This window comes from Dipodomys merriami, unplaced genomic scaffold, assembly GCF_024711535.1.
Source record: "Dipodomys merriami isolate MVZ:Mamm:240054 unplaced genomic scaffold, mDipMer1.0.p SCAF_9, whole genome shotgun sequence".
NCBI lineage: Eukaryota > Metazoa > Chordata > Mammalia > Rodentia > Heteromyidae > Dipodomys > Dipodomys merriami.
Genome location: NW_027206512.1, coordinates 43122594 through 43145261, shown reverse-complemented (window position 1 = coordinate 43145261; position 22668 = coordinate 43122594). Strand labels below are relative to the sequence as shown.

Below are 22668 nucleotides of genomic sequence, written 5' to 3'. Positions count from 1 at the left end.
TACTCTACCATTAAGCCACATTCCAAACCCTACATTTTTTATTAAGGAAAAAAGTAATTTTTTTTTTTAATTTGGTCGGTTGTGGGGCTTGAACTCTGGGCTTGGGCGCTGTCCCTCAGCTCTTCAGCTCAAGGCGTGCTCTACTGCTTGAGCCATAGCTCCACTTCCAGTTTTCTAGTGGTTTATTGGAGATAAGAGTCTCAAGGACTTTCCTTGCCCAGGCTGGCTTTGAACCCTGATCCTCAGATCTCAGCCTCCTGAGTAGCTAGGATTACAGGCGTGAGCCACCCATGCCCAGCTATTTTTCTTTTTTCTTTTTTTATTAATTCTCCAAAAGACTGTAATACTAATTGGTTAAATTTAAAATAATTTAAAAAAATCCAGCACAAGAGCTCTATAAATAGAAAAAAAATATATACATGTAATCCTACTTTGTAACTTCATCTAATTTTACTGTTTTACTTAGATTTAATAAGACTAGCTCACATTTTTACAAAAAAGAAAATGTAATATACAGTAAAACAGTGCAATTAAGTAAACAGTGTTTACTATCATCTGCTCCTTTGCCAATCTCCTGCTCTAAATTTTTGTTTAGGAGCGACAAAGACAAGAGGAGGTATCTTGTGGCAAGTTTGTGCAAGGTAAAGCATATATTGTTACTTTTAATGTAATGTCTTGATGTCGAACTTAGTGTGTTCTTTCTGTGTGTGTATGGTTGTTCTAGTACTGGGACTCAGCTTTTTTTCATTCATGGCTGAAACTTTCTACTTGAACCACACCAGGTCTCTTTGTGTATATGTGTGTGTGTTTGTGTGTATGTGTGTGTGTGTGTGTACACCGGAGTTTGAACTTAGGGCCTTGCACTCTTGCTAGTGTTTCCACTCAAGGCTGATACTGCTTGCTTGCTTTCCTTTCTTTCCTTTCTTTCCTTCCTTCGTTTGTTTGTTTGTTTGTTTCCTTCTCTCCCTCCCTCCCTTCCCTCCCTCCCTCCCTCCCTCCCTCCTTTCTTTCTTTTTCTTTCTTTCTTTCTTTCTTTCTTTCTTTCTTTCTTTCTTTCTTTCTTTCTTTCTTTCTTTCTTTCTTTCTCTCTCTCTCTCTTTCTTTCTTTCTTTCTTTCTCTTTCTTTCTGTTTCTCTCTTTCTCTGTTTCTCTCCCTCCCTCCCTCCCCCTCTCTCTCTCTTTCTCTCCCTCCCTTCCTCCCTCCCTCCCTCCCTTCCTTCCTTCCTGGTTGTGGGGCCTGAACTCTGGGCCTAGGCACTGTCCCTCAGCTCTTCAGCTCAAGACTAGTGCTCTACCATTTGAGCCACAGCGCCACTTCCTACTTTTTCTACTTATGTGGTGCTGAGAAATCAAACCTAGGGCCTCAGGAATTCAAGGCAAACACTGAGCCACCTTCCCAGCCCAAGGCTGTTGCTGCTTGAACCACACCTCCACTTACAGCTTTTTGCTGGTTAATTGGTGATAAGAGTCTCTCTGATTACTGGTGTAAGTCACTGGCTTACCTGATTACAGGATTATAAGTGTAAGCCACTGGCACTTGGCTTAATTCCTTACTTTGAATGTCAATATTTGTGCACCTCCAGTGAGTAATAGATTTACTAAAATATTGATCTCCTCAGTCTTTGGAGTAGTTAGGCGCAGAGCAGAGCAGAGCTGTTCCAATTGCTCATTTCCATTGGCTGTAACTTCTCTGGCCCCCATTGTCCTAAAAACATGATGCCATTTTTATGTCTGTTTGACACGAAAAAGACTAAGAAGTTTTGAGTTGATTTATAGTTATATATATATCATTGCTCATTTGAAATATTCCTATATTTACACATCATTTCTTGTATATAGTTATATAATGTATTTTGAAATTTTAGAGTTGAAATATATTCACAAATGGAAGAGTTAAAAATCATATTTCTTTCACCTCTATCGGTAGATGTAACAGTGAATAATGTTTAATTTGTACATGAATTAATGAGGATGTGCACTGTTTATATTTTTCTTATAGATCCTTCTGTGGTTGGACACACTGAAAGTCCTGAACAAAAATCATCTCAGAGAACTGGAAAAAAATTACTGAAGACTTTAGCAGTCCCTGAAATGCTACCCTTACTGGATCATTGGAATACTCAAACTAAAAAAGTCTCACTCAGAGAAATAATGTCAGAAGAAATTGCCTTACAGGAAAAACATGATTTGGTATGTTAGTAAGATACTAAACTGTTGTCTCTGACTGTGGCTGATTATGTGTTGCTTACTTTGTGATTTTCATTACTTCTGTGTTTCCCAGACTGGACTTCATATTTAAACAGGTTGAAATTAATGTCAACACTGAAAAATGTTTTCAATATCTGAAGCTGGAGATTTTTGCTTCTAGGTTGATAGTCTTTTATTTTGCAAGTGATCCGCAAAATTGTTCTTCATGTTAACACTTACCCTTAATTTTTTACTTCTAGAAAAAAATGAAAAAGGGTCTTCATTTAACTATAATTTCATACAGAAGTTACTAATGTATCTATTTTGTTATAAGTATACAGCCATCTCTGAAACAAAATTTTTATAGAAAATTTCAGAAACTTAAGAATTTGAATTTAAAAGGAAATATTCTTCCTTTTCTAACTTTCCAATTAAGTTCAAGTAGAAACTACTTTGAGATTTATTTACTTTTCTTTCTTTTTTCTTTTTTGTTGGTCGTGGGGCTTGAACTCAAGGCCTGGGTGCTATTCCTGAGCTCCTTTTGCTCAGAGCTATCACTCTACCACTTTGAACTACAGTACCACTTCCAGCTTTCTGGTGGTTTACTGGAGATAAGTGTTTCATGGACTTTCCTGCTCAGATTGGTTTTCTCACCTTTTTTTTTTTGGGGGGGGGGTCCTTTGTGAGGCCTGAACTCTGGGCCTAGGCGCTGTCCTTCAGCTCTTCAGCTCAAGGCTAGTGCTTGCCACTTAAGCCACAGTGCCGCTTCTGGCTTTTTCTGCTTATGTGGTGCTGAGGAATCGAACCCAGGGCCTCATGCATGCAAGGCAAGTACTGAGCCATCTTCCCATTCCCTCAGATTGGTTTTAAACTACAATCCTCAGATTGGTTTTAAACTGTCACTAGGATTATAGGCATGAGCCTGGTTTACTTTCATTTCTTATTTCAACATTTAAATTTTAATCCATAAGTGAATTTGATTTCTTTTCCATTTCTTTTTCTTAAACTTTTTTTTTTGTTTTAAATTCTGACAGAATTAAAGAAATAAATCAAAACAGTCTAGGTTCCCATGGCTTATACCTATCATCTTTGCTGCTCCAGAGGTTGAGAGTTAAGAATTGTGGTTTGAAGCTAACCTCAATATAATAATAAAGTTGCCACAGGTTTACGTCTAGATTTTTTTTGGCAGTTAATTGGAGATAAAAATCTCTTGGACTTTACTTCTGGGGCTGGTTCCAAACTGCAATCCTCAGATCTTAGTCTCCTGAGTAGCTAGGATTATAGGTGTGAACACCCATGCCAGGGCAGCCATCTGCTGCTGCTGCTTCTTCTTTCTTCTTCCTTTTTTTTTCTTCTTCATCTGTCATGGGCCTGGAACTCTGGGTTTATTGTCCCTCAGCTCATAGTGCTTTACCATTTGAGTCACAGCACCACTTCCTGTTTTCTGGTGGTTAATTGGAGATAAAAGTCTCACTGATGTTCCTGCCTGGACTAGCTTTGAACCTTGACCCTCAAGATCTCAGCCTCTTGAGTAGCTAGGATTGCAGGCCTGAGCCACTGGTGCCTGGCTCATCTTTTGCTTCTTATTGAAGCCAAGCTTAACCCTAACGTGAGCCTTGGATTCCAACAGACACAGCTTTATATTCTTCTTAAACTTGTGAAAAGAACCAAAGTCTTATTTCATGGACTGCAACATTTCTTTGTGTTCTCTATCACTAGAGCTCAGATCGATTCAGAAAATGCTATGGTGGATATGACCTCCACCAGTAAACTTGAGTTGTCTAGCCGTGTGATCTGGAGTCTAATGTTAGCCTCAGGGTGCCTGTGTAAGGCAGACTGGTGAGGCTGTGCTTCTGCTGGAGCCCAGACCCACAGCTCTTGGGCTAGCTTCCTACCAGTACCACATGCCATCTGGTACCACACGTTGCTGGCACAACTGTGCCTCCCACCCTTAGATTCCTCAGTGCCAGAGAGAAATTTACTTAATGTTTTCCCTTCAGTCTTTGTACTCAGAAAACTATACCTTGTTTATCTTTTTTTTTTTTTTTTTTTTGTCAGTCATGATGTTTGAACTCTGGGTCTGGGCGCTGTACCTGAGCTTTTCAGCTCACTCTGCCACTTGAGCTACAATGCCACTTCTGGTTTTCTTATTGGAGATAAGAGTCTTGTGGACTTTTGTGGGCTTTCCTGCCTGGATTGGCTGTGAACCGCGATCCTCAGATCTTACCCTCCTGTGTAGCTAGGATTACAGGCGTGAGCCACCAGCACCAGGCTCACCTTGTTTATTTTTTGAGCAAAGAACATGAAAGAAACTTTTACGTAGAGTGTGTGATATAATTAATTGAATAATGATAATAATTGTAAAATTAATTGTAAATGTAAAATTATAAGGTCATTAGTTTTCAGTCCATAATTTAAAAAAAATGTGCTGGTCCTAAGGCTTGAACTCAGGGCCTGGGCACTGCTTGAACTTTTTTTGCTCAAGGTTAGCGCTCTACAACTTGAGTCACAGCTCAAAAAAACTTAAGAAGCCGGGCGTCAGTGGCTCACATCTGTAATTCTAGCTACTCAGGAGGCTGAGATCTGAGGATCATGGTTCAAAGCCAGCCTGGGCAGGAAAGTCCGTGAGACTCTTATCTCCAATAAACCACTCGAAAACCAGAAGTGGTGCTGTGGCTCAAGTGGTAGATTGCTCACCTTGAGCTGAAGAACGCAGAAGAACGCAGGGACAGTACCAAGCCCAGAGTTCAAGCCCCACCACGGACCAAAATAACAACAACAAAAAAAACAAGTTGTTTAGCTTGGTGCTGGTGCCTCATGACTGTAATCCTAGCTACTAAGGACGCTGAGATCTGAGGATCACCGTTCCAAGCCAGACCGGGCAGTAAAGTCTGTGAGACTCATCTTCAGTAAACCACCAGAAAACTGGTAGTTGTACTGTGGTTTGAGTGGTAGAGCACTAGCCTTGAATTGAAGAGCTTAGTGACAGTGCCAAGTCCCAGAGTTCAAGCCCGACTACCAAAAACAAAAACAAAAAACAAACCAGAAATCAAAAAACAAAACAAAACAAAAAACCCCCAAAACCAAAACTGTAAGTTTTTTGCTGCTGTATTGGAGATAAGAGTATCACAGACTTCCTGCCTGGGCTGGCTTCAAACTGATCCTCAGATCTCAGCCTTCTGAGTATCTAGGATTACAGGTATGAGCCATAGTACCTGACAATTTCATTTAATTTTTGAGACAGAGTCTAACCATGTAATCCAGGCTGGCCTCAAACTTGTGATCCTCCAGCCTTAGCCGCTGAGTACTAGGATTGCAAATGTGTATCACCATGCCTAACTGGTGTGAAGGTTTTAGAGATCTCAAGTATGAATTAAGAATTCTGATAGTTATTTTAGACTAAATTTATTTGTGGAAAAACAATAATTGACATGTTGAATTGAATCTCTTTTGTACCATTAAACATTTAAAACAACTTAAAAAATTACGCATTTTAAGATTTCCTTTCTATCTGAATTTGTACCTTCTTTGTACTTTATGGTTTTACCCATTGAGGAGAACATGTTTTTGAGGATATTTGTGGAATCACAAATGTGTCTGTTTTGTGAGGACTGTGGGAGAAATTTCTCTTAGATCTCAGTACTTTTTCTGAGCCACTGGTTTGTTTTATTTTGTGGACACTGAAAATCTTTGTTTCCCCCTTTGCTTTGTTCACTAAGGGACTCAGAACTAAATTTGTGGCCCACTTTTAGCAATTGTACAGGATTTTATGGCATGAGCAGTGTTCTGACAAATGCTTTGTTAGGCAGTTTTGTTGTGTGAGGATGACACAGTACTTTGATAATCCTAGATAGTGCAGCCTGCTACACCTATAGGGCACATTTTATGTGTGCCTCTCGCTGATCACAGTGTTCTTATGTAGTACTCGGACTAGCTATAGATATTTATCTTCTGTCCTTTTTATGTATTGTGATCAGATGTATTGGTTGTATGTAGGTATGTGTGTTTATATATACATGCACATGTGTGCATCTGTGTGATTGTATGCATAGGTGTATATTTATGAGCAGCTTTATGTACTTGGCAAAACATGGATATAAATAGTATACAAATACTTACACTACTAACTTCAGCCTTTTAACCAGTGAAGAAAGGCTGGCTTATAAAATGTTAGTCTTTTTGCAACAGAATAACCAGCTGTTCAGCATTGTTTTATGTTTCATCTTAAAGGTGCTTTTTATGTTTCTGTTTTAGAAAAGGGAGACACTTATGTTTGAAAAGGATTGTGCCACTAAGCTAAAGGAGAAGCAGCTCTTTAAAATATTTCCAGCCATTAACCAAAATTTCCTAGTGGACATTTTCAAGGATCACAAGTGAGTCCTGGGAGTGGAAAGTTTGGCTATAGTTTCTACTCTGATATCGCTGCTGGATATGCCAAGCTATTATTTTTCTGATAAAAATAATGTGATGTATATAATATAGGTGTATATGTACAGAAAGTGAGCACTTTCTGACAACTTATGATTCTTCTTGATTTTTCTTATGTATGTACTAATATGTGTGCATGATACTTATTTTTTATGTGCATATACATATATGCATTTTATTTAAAAAGTTGCTTTTTATATACTGATTTTGTAGTTTTGCTGGTAGTTTATCTTCCTATCTATACATAATGATCTGATCTTTCTTTAAATATTTAAGTATTCTATAGTAGGAAAGTACCATGATTTATTTAAACTTGCTTCTTTTTATGGATTTTAAAACTGTTGGAAAGATTGCCAGTCATAACTACAACTGCTGGTTTATATATGTACATTGAAAACTTTCCTTTAATAAAAGTGTAACCTTCCTGGATATTAGAAATTACGTTTTTACCAGTCTGATGAGAAAAATATTTTTTTAATTTTTGTTTTTCTGATAAATGTGAAGCCTTAATACCCTCCCCCCCCCCCATCAGTGGCTCATTTTTGCCAATTTTTCTCTTTCTAGACTTGAGGGCTCTTTAGATATCATGCATAGTCTTTGTTAAGACAGAGTACAGTTATTTTTCCTGCTGTAATGATAATCTCTAACTTATTATGTACATGTTGATTGCTTTTTTTTTTTTTTTGGTGGTATTGGAAAGTTAACTTGCTAGTCAGGTGCTGTGTCACTTGTACTACTGAGCCACACCATCACCCAATCCATACATATATTTTTTTTGTCAGTTGTGGGGCTTGAACTCTGGGCCTAGTCACTGTCCCTGAGCTCTTTTTGCTCAGGGCCAGCACTCTACCACTTTGAACCACAGCATCACTTCCAGTTTTCTGATGGTTAATAGGAGATAAGAGTTTCTTGGACTTTCTTGCCCGGGTTAGCTTTGAATCATGATCCTTCGATCTCAGTCTCCTGAGTAGCTAGGATTACAGACATGAGCCATCAGTGCCTGGTTTCATATATCTCTCTATTAAAAAATTATTATGAAGGTGATGTACAGAGGGATTACAGTTACATAAGTCAGGTAAAGAGTACATTTCTTTTTGGACAGTGTTACCCCTTCTCTCCCAGTTTTTCCCTCCTATCTACTCACAAGCTGTACAGTTCATTTTCAACAGTGTCCAGTGAGTACCATTGCTGCGTTTTCATATATATTTTTAATTCATGTATTTTAGCAGAAAATCTTGTTCTTATTGTTTGTGAGCTTTATGTCTTTAGTTTTAGTCTTATTTTGTATTATCCAAAGATTAAATAATATTTCCTTTTTTGGTATAGGTCCTAGGGCTTGAACTCAGGGCCTGGGCACTGTCCCTGAGTTTTTGTGCTCAAGGGTGGTAACTCTAACACTTGAGCAGTAGTTCCACTTCTGGCTTTTTTTGTGGTGAACTGGATGGAGATAAGTATCTCACAGCCTTTCCTGTCCAGCTTGGCTTCGAACTAGGATCCTCAGATCTTAGTCTCCTGAGTAGCTAGGATTACAGGCGTGAGCCACCAGCACCCACTTTCTTTTAATAAGCAAAAATTTCGAATAGACCTAGCATTTTTTATATGTGTATCTGAAGTAGAGACTTATAAGTGAAATTAAAGGTTTACCTTCATTATTTTCCTAAGTGATTAACAGGATGAATGTATTGTCTTAATTCACTGACAAAAAATATACCAACTGTTTATTGGGTCCTGAGTTGCCACAATGTTGTTTTAAATATTGTTTTTTGACAGTAGGGACCTGCTATCTAGACTGTGCTGGCCTGGAAGTTGCTGTGTAGACCAGCCTGGCCTAGAACTTGAGATCCTTTTGTCTCAGGCTGTCCATGTCTGTACCACCATGTCCAGCTGAATAGTGTGTTTGATGTTTGATGTATTAGACATGCTTTTACTTTGAATAATATATACTTTTTCTTGTTTTTAGTCCAGATCTCTCTAAGCCCAAACTGTCTTGGAACCTGTCTGTTGTCCTCCTAAGTCAGCCTTACGAGTGTACTAAGATTATAGGCACAGGCCTGTATGTGGCCATGAATATATAAATTTTTATTTTTCCTGTAGTAGTATGGTTTGAACCCAGGACCTTGTATTTGGTAGGCAGGTACTCTACCACTTGAGCCCTTTTTACCCTGTTGCTTTAGTTATTTCTTTAGATTAAGGTCTTGCTTTTTGCCTAGATGAGTATGGACTATGAGGCTCTTATTTAAGCTTCCCATGTAGTTCAGGTGGCGGTTTTGTGTGCACCTTGTCCACATTATTTATTGATTGAGATGGGGGTTTTGTGAACTTCTCACCCAGGCTGACCTTGGACTGTGATCTTCCTAATCTCTGCCACTTGAGTAGCTAAGATTAGAGGCATGCTGCCTACTATGCTGGCTTAATATGTATGTTTGTTGTTGTTTATGGTCCCCAGGTCTGGACTTAGGGTCTCATGCTTGGTAAGCAGGGGCTTTACCAACTTTCAGGTCTCACTCCCAACCCTCAATAGATTCTTTTTTTAAAATTTATTTTTATTTTTATTTTTTGTTGGTCATGGGGCTTGAACTCTGGGCCTGGCTGTCCCTCAGCTCTTCAGCTCAAGGCTAGCGCTCTACCACTTGAGCTACAGGTTTTCTGGTGGTTTATTGGAGATAAGAGTTTCATGGTCTTTCCTTCCCAGGCTTGCTTTGAACCCTGATCCTCAGATCTCAGCCTCCTGAATAGCTAGATTACAGGTGTGAGCCACTGGCACCTGGCTCAATATATACTTTTGATCATATTTTTTTTTCCCTTCTATTTTAACAAGGGTTAGTTTTCAATAGATACCTTCTTCTTAGAAACTTTTTGAGAATCTAGTAATATAGGAATTGATTTGTTACTTCATCAGGCTTTTCTCTCTACGCCTGACTCCCTCTTTCCCTTATTATTTTCCTCCTTTCCCCCTCAACTCTCTTATTTTTGTAGTTTCTGGGGTTTGAACTCAGGGCCATGTGATTACTAGGTACATTACCACTTGAACCATGCTTCTAGCCCAGTTTTTTTGGTAGTAGTTTGAACTCAGGTCTTCACATAAAAGCAGGTATTCTATGGGTCTGGGAAGGTGGCTCAGTGGTAGAGCGCTTGCCTTACATGCCTGAGGCCCTGAGTTCCATTCCTCAGCACCACATAAGCAAAAAGAAAAAAAGCCGGAAGTGGTGCTGCGGCTCAAGTGGTAGAGTGCTAGGCTTGAGCTGAAGAGCTGAGGGACAGCGTTCAGGCCCCATTACCAGCCCCCCCCCCCAAAAAAAAAGTAGATATTCTACTATTTGAGCTACTCCATCAGTCCCTGTTTTTGCATTGGTTATTTTGGAGAAAGAATCTGTTTTATGTTTAGGCCTATATGGGCTGATATCCTCCTATTTATGTTTTTCTTTCTTGCTGGGATGCAGGAGTGTACTACTGTGTTGAGCCATTGTATTTTCTCTGTAGCTTCAGATGACAGATAAGTAATCATGAGCCCAGCCACTGGTCAAGATGGAGTCTTGTGAACTCCCCCCTTCCCTCTTTTTTTTTTTTTTTTTTTTTTGCTTATTCTGGGGCTTGAACTCAGGGTCTGGATGCTGTCCCTGAGACTCTTTTTGCTTGAAGCTAATGTTCTACCATTTGAGCCACAGTGCCACTTCTAACTTTTTCTAAGTAGTTTATTAGAGATAAGAGTCTCATGGATTTTTCTGTCCTGGCTGGCTTTGAACCACAATCCTCACATCTCAGCCTTCTGAGTAGCTAGGATTATAGGCATGAGCCATCAGCACCTGCCTTCTTGAGAACTATGCCTGGTCTGACCTTGAACATGATCCCCCAATCTGTCTCCCTAGTAGCTAGAATTACAGGCCAGAGCAACTGGTTAGTCAGGACTCTCAGGAGGTGGTTGATTGTCCCTCTTTATTTGCCAGCAGGTGGATGATTCTCTTAGCAAGCAGTAACTCTAGCTTCATTATGGTAAGGAAGGTAGGTGGACTCAGTGAGCGGTACATGTAATTGAGTGCAATCTTCTAGGACCAAAAATTCCTCAACTAGTACAGCATGTTATTATAATCACCTTATTGTATGGAATAGCCTTCTTTCTCATATCTACCCATTGATCACTCTTTTACCATTCCCTTTTCTCTGCAGTCCTCCCTCCCTCCCTCCTCCTTCCTTCCCTCCCTCCCTCCCTTCTTTCTTTTGAGATGAGTCTCACTTTGTAGTCCAGGCTGGTACTGCCTCAGTCTCCCAAGTGCTAGAATTACGGGCATGCACCCACCACCCAGTTTTGTTTTTACTTTAAAAAATTAGTTTTGGAAAGCCTATTATTTGTTATTTATCCTCAGAACATTCTCGAATGTTTGAGATACACATGAGCATTTAATTTCAAGTGGAAGACTTAAAGTAAGCTAGGTTTTTAAATTCTTATAAAATGCTTGAAAAATTACTTTTGTTAGTGTCTCAGTATGTCTTTTATTTTCATTTATTGACATTGTATTTGTACTTAAACTTTCTGCAGCTATTCATTAGAACACACAGTGCAGTTTCTAAACTGTGTTCTTGAAGGAGACCCTGTGAAAACAGTTGTAGCTCAAGAGTTTGGTCACCAAAATGAGAGTGCCACTCCTCATACTGCACAGAAGTCGAAAGAGAAAAAGGTAAGAGTTGTTTTCCTCCTTCAATAAGTTCTAAATAAAAATGTTTTTTTCAAGGAATATAATTTAATGATTATTTTGAACCATTTAGATTGGATTGGAACTTGAATGATCATTATCATGTTCAGTTTAGATTATCTTTTGCATGCCAAATAATGGTTTTATAGCTATTTATGATTTTAATGTCAGCATATATGACAAATATTAGAATTTCTGCAACTTCTGTGAAGACTCTACAGTGTAATATACTCAGTATGAAGGTGAATTGATTAGTAATGTGATTTATTCATTTAGCAATGTGGTTTTATAATATGGTTTTAATATATATATATATATATATATATATATATATATATATATGGTTTTATAAAAATGTGGTCTTGAAATCTAAGTATATAGGCAGAAATGTTTAACCTTTTACACTGCTGGATTTTTTGTTTTTGTTTTTTGCCAATCCTAGGGCTTGAACTCAGGGCTTGGATGCTGCCTCTGAGCCTCTCTGTACTCAAGGTTAGCACTCTACCACTTAAGCCACAGCACCACTTTGGGCTTTCTCTGTTTATGTGGTACTGAGGAATTGAACCCAGGGTGCTAGGTAAGCACTCTACCACTAAGCCACATTCCCAGCCCATATTTAAACCTTTGAGAAAGTGTCAAATTATTTTCCAAAGTGGTTGCAGCATTTTATATCGAAATTGTTTTCTTAATTTTTATTTCTACATTGTTTACTGTAAATGTGCATAGAAATGTAATTGATTTTATATATTAATATTGCATGAACATTAGGCTTTTTACAATTTTTAATTCTATTTTTAATTAAATTAATTGGCTACTCTTGTGCCAGTACTGATGCTTGAATTCTGGGCCTCTCACTCTCTCCCTGCCTTTTCACTTATGTCTGGTAACTCTACTCCTTAAGCCATGCCTTCAGTTCTGTGTTTTTGCTGTTTAATTAGAGATAGTTTCAAAGATTTCTCTGCATGATGGGCTGGCTTTGAACTATGATTCTCGGATCTCAGCCTCCTGAGTACCTCAGATTATAGGCACAAACCACTGGTTCCTGACTATTCTTTTTTATAAGACTGCTTAGGAATAAAATATGCCTTCCCTCCCTCTCTTCCTTTGTTCTCTCTTTGTTTTTTAGGCAAGGTCTTTCTGTAGCTCAGGCTGGCCTTGAACTCTTATACATTTGTTCCTTACCTTCCCTAGTGCTGTGATTATAGCCATCTACTACCATCCTGCCTCTTTTCCTTGGTATTTTTCACCATCACTTAGTTGCTATAGAGGATTTGGATAATTTGACTAGTGCTGTTCATGGAGCAGCAGCCAAGTGAAGACACTGATGCTCTTAGCTGGAAACATGGTACTGAATAGACAATATATTATAAGTTGCAGGGAGTATACACAATGATGTGAGCACTCATAAGCCAGACAGGGAATAAAAATTACTTCTTTTCTGTCCTGATAGCATGCCTGTAGCTGTTAGTCATCCTGGTGATGGGAGGTGCTGGGGACAAGATGTGCTTGCTTGAAGTGGGAGATGACTGGCAAATGTAGTCAGGAAAGAAGTGTCTCTAAATTATGTAAACCTTAGCCAAAGCATAAACTTTAATGTTATTTTGGAGATTATTCTTAGTTTTGTTTACAAAATGTGGGCATGTGTCACAAGACTGATAAAAATCATTAAGGTTTTTTTTTTTTTTGGGGGGGGGGTCTGGTCGTGGGGCCTGAACTCTGGGCCTGGGCACTGTCCCTCAGCTCTTCAGCTCAAGGCTAGCGCTCTACCACTTGAGCCACTGTGCCACTTCCAGCTTTTTTCTTTTTTGCTTATGTGATGCTGAGGAATCGAACCCAGGGCCTCAGACATGCAAGGCAAGCGCTCTACCACTGAGCCACCTTCCCAGCCCTCATTAAGGTTTTGCAAGCAGAATAATTTTTCCTGCTATCCTAGGACACTAAGGAACCAGTTACTAGATATATTATGGTATCAATAACATTCCCTCCCTCCCTCCTTCCCTCCCTTTCTTCCTTCCTTCCTTCCTTTCTTCCTTTTTTATGCTGTGTACTGTCCTTGAACCTCTTTGAGCGTGCTTACCACTTCACTTGAGCTGAGCCACAGTGCTCCTTCCATCTTTTTTGAGTAGTTTATTGGAGATAAGAGTCTCATAAACTTTACTGTCTGGGCTGGCTTAGATCCTGAGTAGCTAGGATTACAAGTGTGAGCCACTGGTACCCACCTCTGGCTTGTTTATTTTCAAGGAACTAACATTTAAAATTCTGTTTTATTAATACACTGGTTTCAAACCATGATTTTCCTGATTACCACCTCCAAGTAGCTGGGATTAGAATTTTACTCTTGAGTATCTTATATTCTATCTTTTTTTGCTTGATTTTGTGACCTAAATACATTTTGGTAATTTTCGTGAATGCTTTAACATGTTCTGAAATGAGGTTAGTTAAAGAACATTAACATTAATGACACAATGAAGTGAATGTAGTTCATAACTGCTTGGTTTATAGCTTGGCAGGCTCTATTTGAGAAGATGAGAAAATAAGAAAGCTTTTTTTTTTTGTTTTTTGGTTGGTTGGTTGGTCATGGGGCTTGAACTCTGGGCCTGGGGGCTGTTCCTGAGCTCTTCAGCTCAAGGTGAACATTCTACCACTTGAGCCACAGCACTACTTCCGGTTTTCTGGTGGTTAATTGGAGATAAGAGTCTCAGACTTTCCTGCCCAGGCTGATTTTGAGATCTGATTCTCAGATCTCAGCCTCCTCAGTAGAGAGCTCATTTTTTATAAGCATTTTTCTGAAGCATTTTTCAAACTCTCTGTGTGTATTACTTACTATATAACATTTTTCAGGCAAAGAAGTCGAAGGAGACTGAAGACCCCCCAGGTGAGCCATCTTTCCAGGACTTTGAGTACCCGGAGTATGATGACTACCGGGCCGAGGCTTTCCTGCACCAGCAGAAGAGGACGGAGTGCTACAGCAAGGCCAAGGAGGCTTACCGCATGGGGAAGAAAAATGTTGCCACCTTCTATGCCCAGCAGGTAAGTGCAGAACCCTTTGCCCAGCTTGTCAGTAGGCCGTGATCTTCAAGTCATCTGGAAGCTATGATATCTGCCCTGTGCGGTAACTAGACTGTTGTGGGAATTCCATCTCCTTTGAGTGCTTAGTTCTTGCTTTTGTTTTACATTTAGGCTTTGCATGAATTGCTGGTTTTTCTTGCAGTCTATATTTTCTTTCAAATTACATTGTCTCACTGGACATTGTGGGTGAGGATGGGAGGGGAAAAAAAGGAGAGAACAAGTGTAGGGGTGACGTTGACCAAACAGAAATGTATTCATTGCCTGACTTACGTAACTGCAACCCCTCTGTACATCACCTTTGTGACAACAATAAAAGAATAAAGAAGGTATTTAGATATAAATAATTACATTCTGTCATTTAGTAGCACTTATACAATTTTTCTGGAAGAAGAAAAGCAAAATACTTGTCTTAGGGTGGAATTATAGGTGTCCCATTATTTTTTGTCAGGCTTGAATTTTTAGTAATATCCCACTTTTTTTTTTTCTTTTGTGCTGGTCCTGGGGCTTGAACTCAGGCCTAGGTACTGTCCTTGGGCTTTTGTGCTCAAGGCTAGTGCTCTATTACTTGAGCCATAGCTCCACTTTTGGCATTTTGGTGGTTAATTGGAGATAAGAGTCTTACGGACTTTCTTTCCTGGGTTGGCTTTGAACCAAGATCCTCAGATCTCTCAGCCTTCTGTGGGCATAAGCTCCTGGCACCCAATTACTTGATTGCTTTTGTAGTTGGACAAAGAAAATAAATTCATATTTTTCAGGGAAACAAAATTTCTACTTGGGCTCATTTTGTATGAGAAGGTAAGACACTTCTTTGATTTATATTTTATGTTGGTGGTTCCACATGGCTTACTTTGTTGAGCTTGATCAGAGAAATGTCTCCTACGAGTGTGACCCTTAGAGCCCTTCAGTGGCTGAGGAAGTCACTGGGAGATGCTGAAAGGGTCCACCAAGCCCAGACCTGGGAGCACCAAAAGATATACCTTTGTTCATCCAGCAGTAAGCCAGTGGCTTCTTTCGTGACAACAGGTAGTGTTCAGTGTTGTTTCCTTTTATGATTTTTGGTTCAGAAAATACTGTGGATCAGTGGCTAAGTACTTTAGGGACTACATTCACCAAAATTAATTTAAATGTTGGTGCATTCTTTTGCCTTATTGCATTCAGATTTTAGATGTAATGTTCTGCCTTTTGAGTTTAGGGTACTATTAGTTGATTGATTGTCTTAAGAGCAAGTACGAAAGATGTCCATGGTGCTTTGTTTATGGTTAAAGGGTAGTCTTCATGAGCAGAAGATGAGGGAAGCTAATCACCTTGCTGCTGTGGAGATCTTTGAGAAAGTCAATGCTTCTCTGCTGCCACAAAATGTGTTAGACCTACATGGGCTGCATGTGGATGAAGCTATAGAACACTTGACAACAGTTTTACAGCGGAAAACTGAAGGTAGGATTGTGCTGGTGACATGCTTCTATCCATAGTGTTGGTATACTTGCAAAATCAGGAGGGTATGAGGCTATCTGTGCCATCTGTAGACATTTATATTAGTTGTTCTTCAAACAACCACTAACATTTTCTTCTTCACATTATGTATCTTCCTTTGCTGTATTAAGGAGAAGGAACTGTGTAATCTGAGAATCTTCTGTGAGTTATAAATTCTACTTTTTTTTTTTTTTTGGTCGGTTATGGGGCTTGAACTCTGAGCCTGGGCGCTGTCCCTCAGCTCTTCAGCTCAAGGCGAGTGCTCTACCGCTTGAGCCACAGCGCCACTTCTGGTTTTCTAGTGGTTTATTGGAGATAAGAGTCTCATGGACTTCCCTGCCCGGGCTGGCTTTGAACCTTGATCCTCAGATCTCAGCTTCCTGTGTAGCTAGGATTACAGGTGTGAGCCACTGGCGCTCTGGCATAAATTGTACTTTTATCTCTGCTTTTTTTTTTCTTTTTTTGAGGTAGTTATATGACACAGCCAAGGTTAACCGTAAACTCCCAGTCCTCCCACCTCAGCCTCCCAACCACTGGGATTAAGGACCTATAACACCATGCTCAGCCCAATGTATCTTTGCTCAATAGATGTTTAATAAAACACATAAGTAAGGTGATAGGATTTTTGAAAATTGACACAAAAAGCTGGATTTCTAAGACTCCTCAGTGTGGCCGCACACCTTCTTTCTTTTTACTTCTATCTTGTCTTTGTGAGCCAGTAGGAAGGGTCCCCATCTGTCATATATTTTGTGTGTGTGTGTGTGTGTGTGTGTGTGTGTGTGTGTGTGTGTGTGTGTGTGTGTGTGTGTGTGTGTGTGTGTGTGTGTGTGTGTGTGTGTGTGTGTGTGTGTGTGTGTGTGTGTGTGTGTGTGTGTGTTCGTTCTGCCTCTTCTCAGGGCTTCAGATGATCTTTTAATGGCTCCATTCAGTATCATGTAGTCCACATACATGGGTTGGCATCTTATTTCTTTTTCATCATTAGATGATAGCACTGCTTAGGGAAGTTCAATCCTTTTTCGTTACTTCAAACTCTTTAACACTAGAAGCCATCACCTTTCAGTGTTACTAAATATTTGACTTGGCGTTGTCTTCCTTTTGTATTTTATTGAGAGATGCCAGTGCCCTGCTGTTTACCTTGTGGCTGAGCTGTCACTGATAACTTCATTGATTTGGTTGATTTCTGTAGGTCTTTGACAGTTTTATATTATACTTTACAGGTTTATCAATTTAGTACATATCACTTATGATTACATAGGATTGGTATATCAGGCTGAAAGTCATCTATTATGAGACATTTTACCATGTTGAACAGGCTCCAGAATAATGAACATTTATGTGCCAGTAACTTCAAGTAATAAGTGATAACATTTTATTATATATGTTTCTTGTTGTAGCTCTTCCTTGTATTTCTCCCCAATCCTTTTCCCCTTCTTTTCCTTTCTTTTTTTCTTAGCATACATGAGTCATACATGGAGATTTGTTGTAGTAATTCTATAGATGCTCATAGTATACTTGAAACAGATTCATCCTCCCTGTTATATTCTTAGTTCCCCTTTTTCCTCCCCTACTTTTTCAGATAGTAGTTGGTGGGTTTCATTATGCTATCTTTATAACTAGAATGTAACTGCTTTGATCCTCTTCACTTAGCTAGTGCCTCTCTTTTCCTCCTCCTCCTTTTAAACTCATATCACATTATTGAAATTAAATTATCATCTTTTAGGTCTAGAGTCCACATATGAGTAAAAACATAATATTTGACTTTTTGAGCTTGGCTTATGTTACTTAACAATAATGATCTCCAGTTCCATATGTTTTCTTGAAAACAATATAATTCTATTTTCTTCTTCTTTCTTTCTTTTCTTTTGGGTCCGGTCGTGGGGCCTGAACTCTGGGCCTGGGCGCTGTCCCTCAGCTCTTCAGCTCAAGGCTAGCACTATACCACTTGAGCCACAGCGCCACTTCCGGCTTTTTTCTTTTTTGCTTATGTGGTACTGAGGAATCGAACCCAGGGCCTCATGCATGCAAGGCAAGCGCTCTACCACTGAGCTACCTTCCCAGCCCTTCTTTCTTTTTCTTTATACTGGTAGTGGGGCTTGAACTCAGGACTTCGTGCTCTTATGTGGCTTTTTATTTCAAGACTGGCACTCTTTAACTTGAGCTGTACCTTCATTGTTAGCATTTTTGCTGATTAATTGGAGACAATAGTCTCAGAGTCATTTCTTCCTGAGCTGGCTTGATACTTAGATCTCAGCCTTCTGAATAGCTAGGATTACATGTGTGAGCCACCAGCACCAAGCTTAGAATTTCTTTTTGACATGAGGGTACATTATGGATTTAGTATTATTGGTTGAATAACATTGTAACTGTGCTAAAACCCACTGAATTGTACATTTAAAAAATGTTGAGCATTATTCTGTGGGATTTTTATCTCAACAAAACCTTTAGAGAAACCGAGCACCGGTGGCTCACACGTATAATCCTAGCTATTCAGGAAGCTGAGATCTGAGGATCATGGTTCAAAGCCAGCCTGGGCAGGAAAGTCCGTGAGACTCTTATCTCCAATAAACAACTAGAAAACTGGAAGCGGCACTATGGCTCAAGTGGTAGAGCGCTAGCCTTGAGCTGAAGAGAGCAAGGGACAGCACCTAAGCCCAGAGTTCAAGCCTCACAACTGACAAAAAACAAAAAAACAAAAAACCTTTAGGGAATTAAATAACCGCCTAAGATAACACTCAGATCCAAGGTGCAAATGTTTTCTGGAAGCCAAGGCCCATCTTGTATGTGCTGCCCCCCATGGTAGCCATGGTAGCCTGTAATTATTACCAGTCACCACCAGGTGGTAGTATTGTTGAATACGAATGTTTTTAGGGGAAAGGCTGTGGCTCTGCACTGAAGATTTTAGTCATAATATAAAGCAATCATCAAAACTGGGAATGAGTAGAAGACTAGACTAGATACAACTGGCCTTTATGTTCCTTTTAATGGAAATACACTACTACCTTTGAAGTACTTTTGCTCCCAAGTGTAGCAGAAGACCAAGCCTTTAGGCCTGACTGTTCACAGGGGACAGAAGAACATGTTAAGCAACACCAGAGAGAAATAACTGACAAAAGCCAGACTGAAATTCTAAGATAAATCATCTTGCTCTTTCTAATAAATTATAAAGAAAAATTCAGATTTTCTTTTCCAGAGGGAAAGCTTTTTTTGGGGGGGGTGGTCAGGTCGTGGCGCCTGAACTCTGGGCCTGGGCGCTGTCCCTCAGCTCTTCAGCTCAAGGCTAGTGCTCTACCACTTGAGCCACAGTGCCACTTCCGGCTTTTTTCTTTTTGCTTATGTGGTGCTGAGGAATCGAACCCAGGGAGGGCCTCAGGCATGCAAGGCAAGCGCTCTACCACTGAGCCACCTTCCCAGCCCCGAGGGAAAGCTTTTTAAATTCAACTTTTTTTTTTTTTTTTGGTCCGGTCATGGGGCTTGAACTCTGGGTCTGGGCGCTGTCCCTTAGCTCTTCAGCTCAAGGCTAGCACTCTACCACTTGAGCCACAGCGCCACTTCCAGCTCTTTTCTTTTTGCTTATGTGGTGCTGAGGAATTGAACCCAGGGCCTCAGGCATGCAAGGTAAGCACTCTACCACTTAGCCACCTTCCCAGCCCCTTAAATTGAACTTTTAAATTAAAAACTTTTAAATTTATCTGAGAAATCCATCAGTTCAATGCAATGATTTTTTTAACCTTGATTCAAACAAAGTACCATGTAAACCTTTTCTTTTTGTTAGATAATCGGGGACATTTTTAGAAACTAATAATATTAAGGATCTAGTGTTAATTTTGTAAAGTGGTATGATACTGTGGTTTTTAAAGAGCTCTTTTTGAGATAGATACTAAAACATTTGTAGTTGAAATAGTAAGGAGTCTGGAATGTGCTTAAGTAGTTCTTTCAGTGATGATAAACAGCCTGTAATAACGAGCATACACACAAATCTATTCAACGAAGCACTGATGAGTATTCTCAGAACAGCTAGTAGGTGAGGTGAAGTAAATGGTGTGCTAGTCTGGGGGTGGGAAGAGGACACAGTGAAGGACTGATGGCAGTGAATGGCAGTAGACTTGAGTCATAGATTTAAGGGTTTGTATGTTTGGTTTGAGACAGGGTCTTGTTACATAGCCCAGGCTGGCCTTGAATTTGGTGTTTTTTTATTGTTGTTTTCTTAAGCTCACACCTGTCATTTTAGCTATTCAGGAACCTGGGTTCCAGAGGTTCATGGTTCAAAGCCAGCCTAGTCAGGAAAGTTCTCTAGACTCCAACTCCAAGATTAGTAGCAAATGAAGCAAAGCTAGAGGCACAGCTTAATAACTGGAACTCCAATTGAGCAAGTATGAGGCTCTGAGTTCAAATCTAATATCAAACAACAGTAACAAAAACTTGAATTAGAGCAACTGCTATTTTTTTATTATCTGGGTTTTTTTTTCTCCTCCTCCTCTTCCTTCTTCTTCCTCTCCCTCCTTCCCTCCCTCCCTCCTTCTTTCTCTCTTTCTTTTGCTTGAGCTCAGGGCCTGGGCACTGTCCCCGAGCTTCTTTTGCATAAGGCTAGCACTCTACCACTTGAGCCCTAGCACCACTTCCAGTTTTTTCTGTTTCTGTGGTACTGAAGAATTAAACCCAGGGCTCCATGTATGCTAGGCAAGCACTCTACCACTGAGCCACATTCCCAGCCCTATTACTGCTCTTCTTAACTTTCAGATGTATGTACTTGCTTTCCCAAGGTCATATCCAAAGCAGGAGCTACAGTCTTTCAAGAGACTTTGGCTAAGAAATTTGTCCATAGTTTCACAGCCATTGAGAGTGGCAGAGCTGTGGTTCAAACTAAAGTTAGCTAGCTAGCTTTTGAATATTTAATTAACAGGGGTATTATGAAGATTTATAGTTAACAAATACAAGTCATTTGAAGCAGTGACAGTGTGTATAGTAATTGTTAGGTATGAATAGGATTGTTAATGTATTGTCATTTTGTAGAAAATGTTTACGGTGCATGGAATCTTCCTTCTCACAAGAGAAGGCCCCCTTCAATTGGTTTGTTGGTTCGTTCAGAAGGGGTCTTACTATTAAATGGCTGTCTCAAATTTCCAATACTTGTACCTTAGACCTCCCCTAGTCCTGGGATTACAGGTGTGAGCCACCACATAGCCTGCTTCTATCTAACTAGAGGGATAGATTGCTACAAGGCTTTTTTTTTGGTAGCACTAGGTTTTGAACTCAGGTCCTTGTGCATGCTAGGCAGACACTGGCACTGACGTCACACTTCAGTACTTTTTACTTTTAGTTCATTTTCCAGGAGATGATCTTGTGCTTTTTGCCCTGGGCCAGTCTCCACTGAGATCCTCCTACCTCTACCTCCTGCATAGCTGGGATTACAGGAATACACACCATATCTGGCCCACTATGTAGCCACTGTGTAGTCAGTAATAATAAAAAATAGGTAATTGATCTCTAAATTACCATGAAAACTATTTAATGTGTATGTGAGTAATTAAGGTGTTTTTAGAATTATTATTATCTTTATGTAGTTGTGCAAAGAGTTTTAAAGTCAACAATTCCGTTTATAAGTACAAAGCATTTAAGGTATGTTTTCTGTTGAGAATGTAAGACATGACTTTAGTTGTTCCAATTCCTGTTGTGACAGAATTTAAGCAGAACGGTGGTAAGCCCTACCTTTCTGTGATCACGGGGAGAGGAAACCACAGCCAGGGAGGAGTTGCTCGAATCAAACCAGCCGTCATTAAATACCTCACAAGCCATAGCTTTAGGTAAGTATGTTTCTGGTGTCTAATGACAGTTGCCATTTGTTACAACTAAGTAACTGCAAACAGTATGTTTAAAATGATTTGTTAAGATAGTTAGCTAAATTGAACCATCTGATTTCAGTCACAGATTAATGCTTAAAATATAACTTGTTCTGCTAGAGAAATGAAGGACAATGTATATCATCACCTAATAAAACTGTCATAACTTTAAAATTCTAAGAAAATTAAATGTAACTATGCAAGTATATTATATATACTATAGTTTAAGATTTGCTAGTTTTGAAAGAAAAAAATGTATTTGTGGGGTTTTGATGGAATTAGGACTTCTGCTTAAATGCAGATATATTCTAGATTATTATTTAACCTTGAGTTCTCCAGTTAGAGTCTTATGTGTCTTTAGAAGTTAAATGCCATTAGCGATTTTTGCTGACAGACATACAATGTCCCTTTCCATTGTGATCATTATTTAATAATAGAAAGTGACAAGACAATTCTGGGGTGAAAGGTTCATTGGATAGATTCCCTGAAGATATGGGTGCTTAAGCCCTTCAAGTTTCAATTAGTGTAACTTGTTGAGTTTATGCCATGTAAGGAAATGTTTCTTGCTTATATTATAGAAAACAGTTAGCATTAATTCTGAACATAAAAGCAAGATCCATTTCAGCATTAGTTTTGCAAAAGGAATGCATGAAAACTTTATTATGATGAGATTAGTGATCTGTTTTAGTGACTAATGTTCCTTAAATTTTCAAACTGAGGGATTTGCAAGCTTTGCGTGGCCACATGAATTTGATTTATCACTGTATCAGAGGTATCTTCTTTGTGTTTTCTTGATGCATAAGAAACACTGTAATGCTGTCAGCATCTTATCTGCACAGTATGCTCTTTTCAAGTCAAATTTAGGGTTGAGAGATTTTTTTTAAATTATAACTTGTGTTGATTAATGATTTAGGAGTAACACTGAGATTAAAAGGAACATAAACAGATATTGGTCTTGGATATTAAGAAAGGAATGTTGATAGTAAATG

General features: G+C 39.3%; 1 protein-coding gene across 7 annotated transcripts in view; it reads left to right on the top strand.

The window, feature by feature from the left end:
• Positions 1-22668, top strand: part of N4bp2 (NEDD4 binding protein 2) — a 77745-nt gene that overhangs the window by 46276 nt on the left and 8801 nt on the right. For all 7 annotated transcript variants that reach the window (XM_070012756.1, XM_070012760.1, XM_070012754.1 and 4 more), the window contains 7 exons: positions 596-641; positions 2000-2190; positions 6442-6560; positions 11150-11288; positions 14145-14333; positions 15638-15806; positions 21520-21643. In XM_070012756.1, coding sequence (XP_069868857.1) covers positions 596-641; positions 2000-2190; positions 6442-6560; positions 11150-11288; positions 14145-14333; positions 15638-15806; positions 21520-21643 — 977 coding nt within the window. The remainder of the gene's footprint in view (positions 1-595; positions 642-1999; positions 2191-6441; positions 6561-11149; positions 11289-14144; positions 14334-15637; positions 15807-21519; positions 21644-22668) is intronic.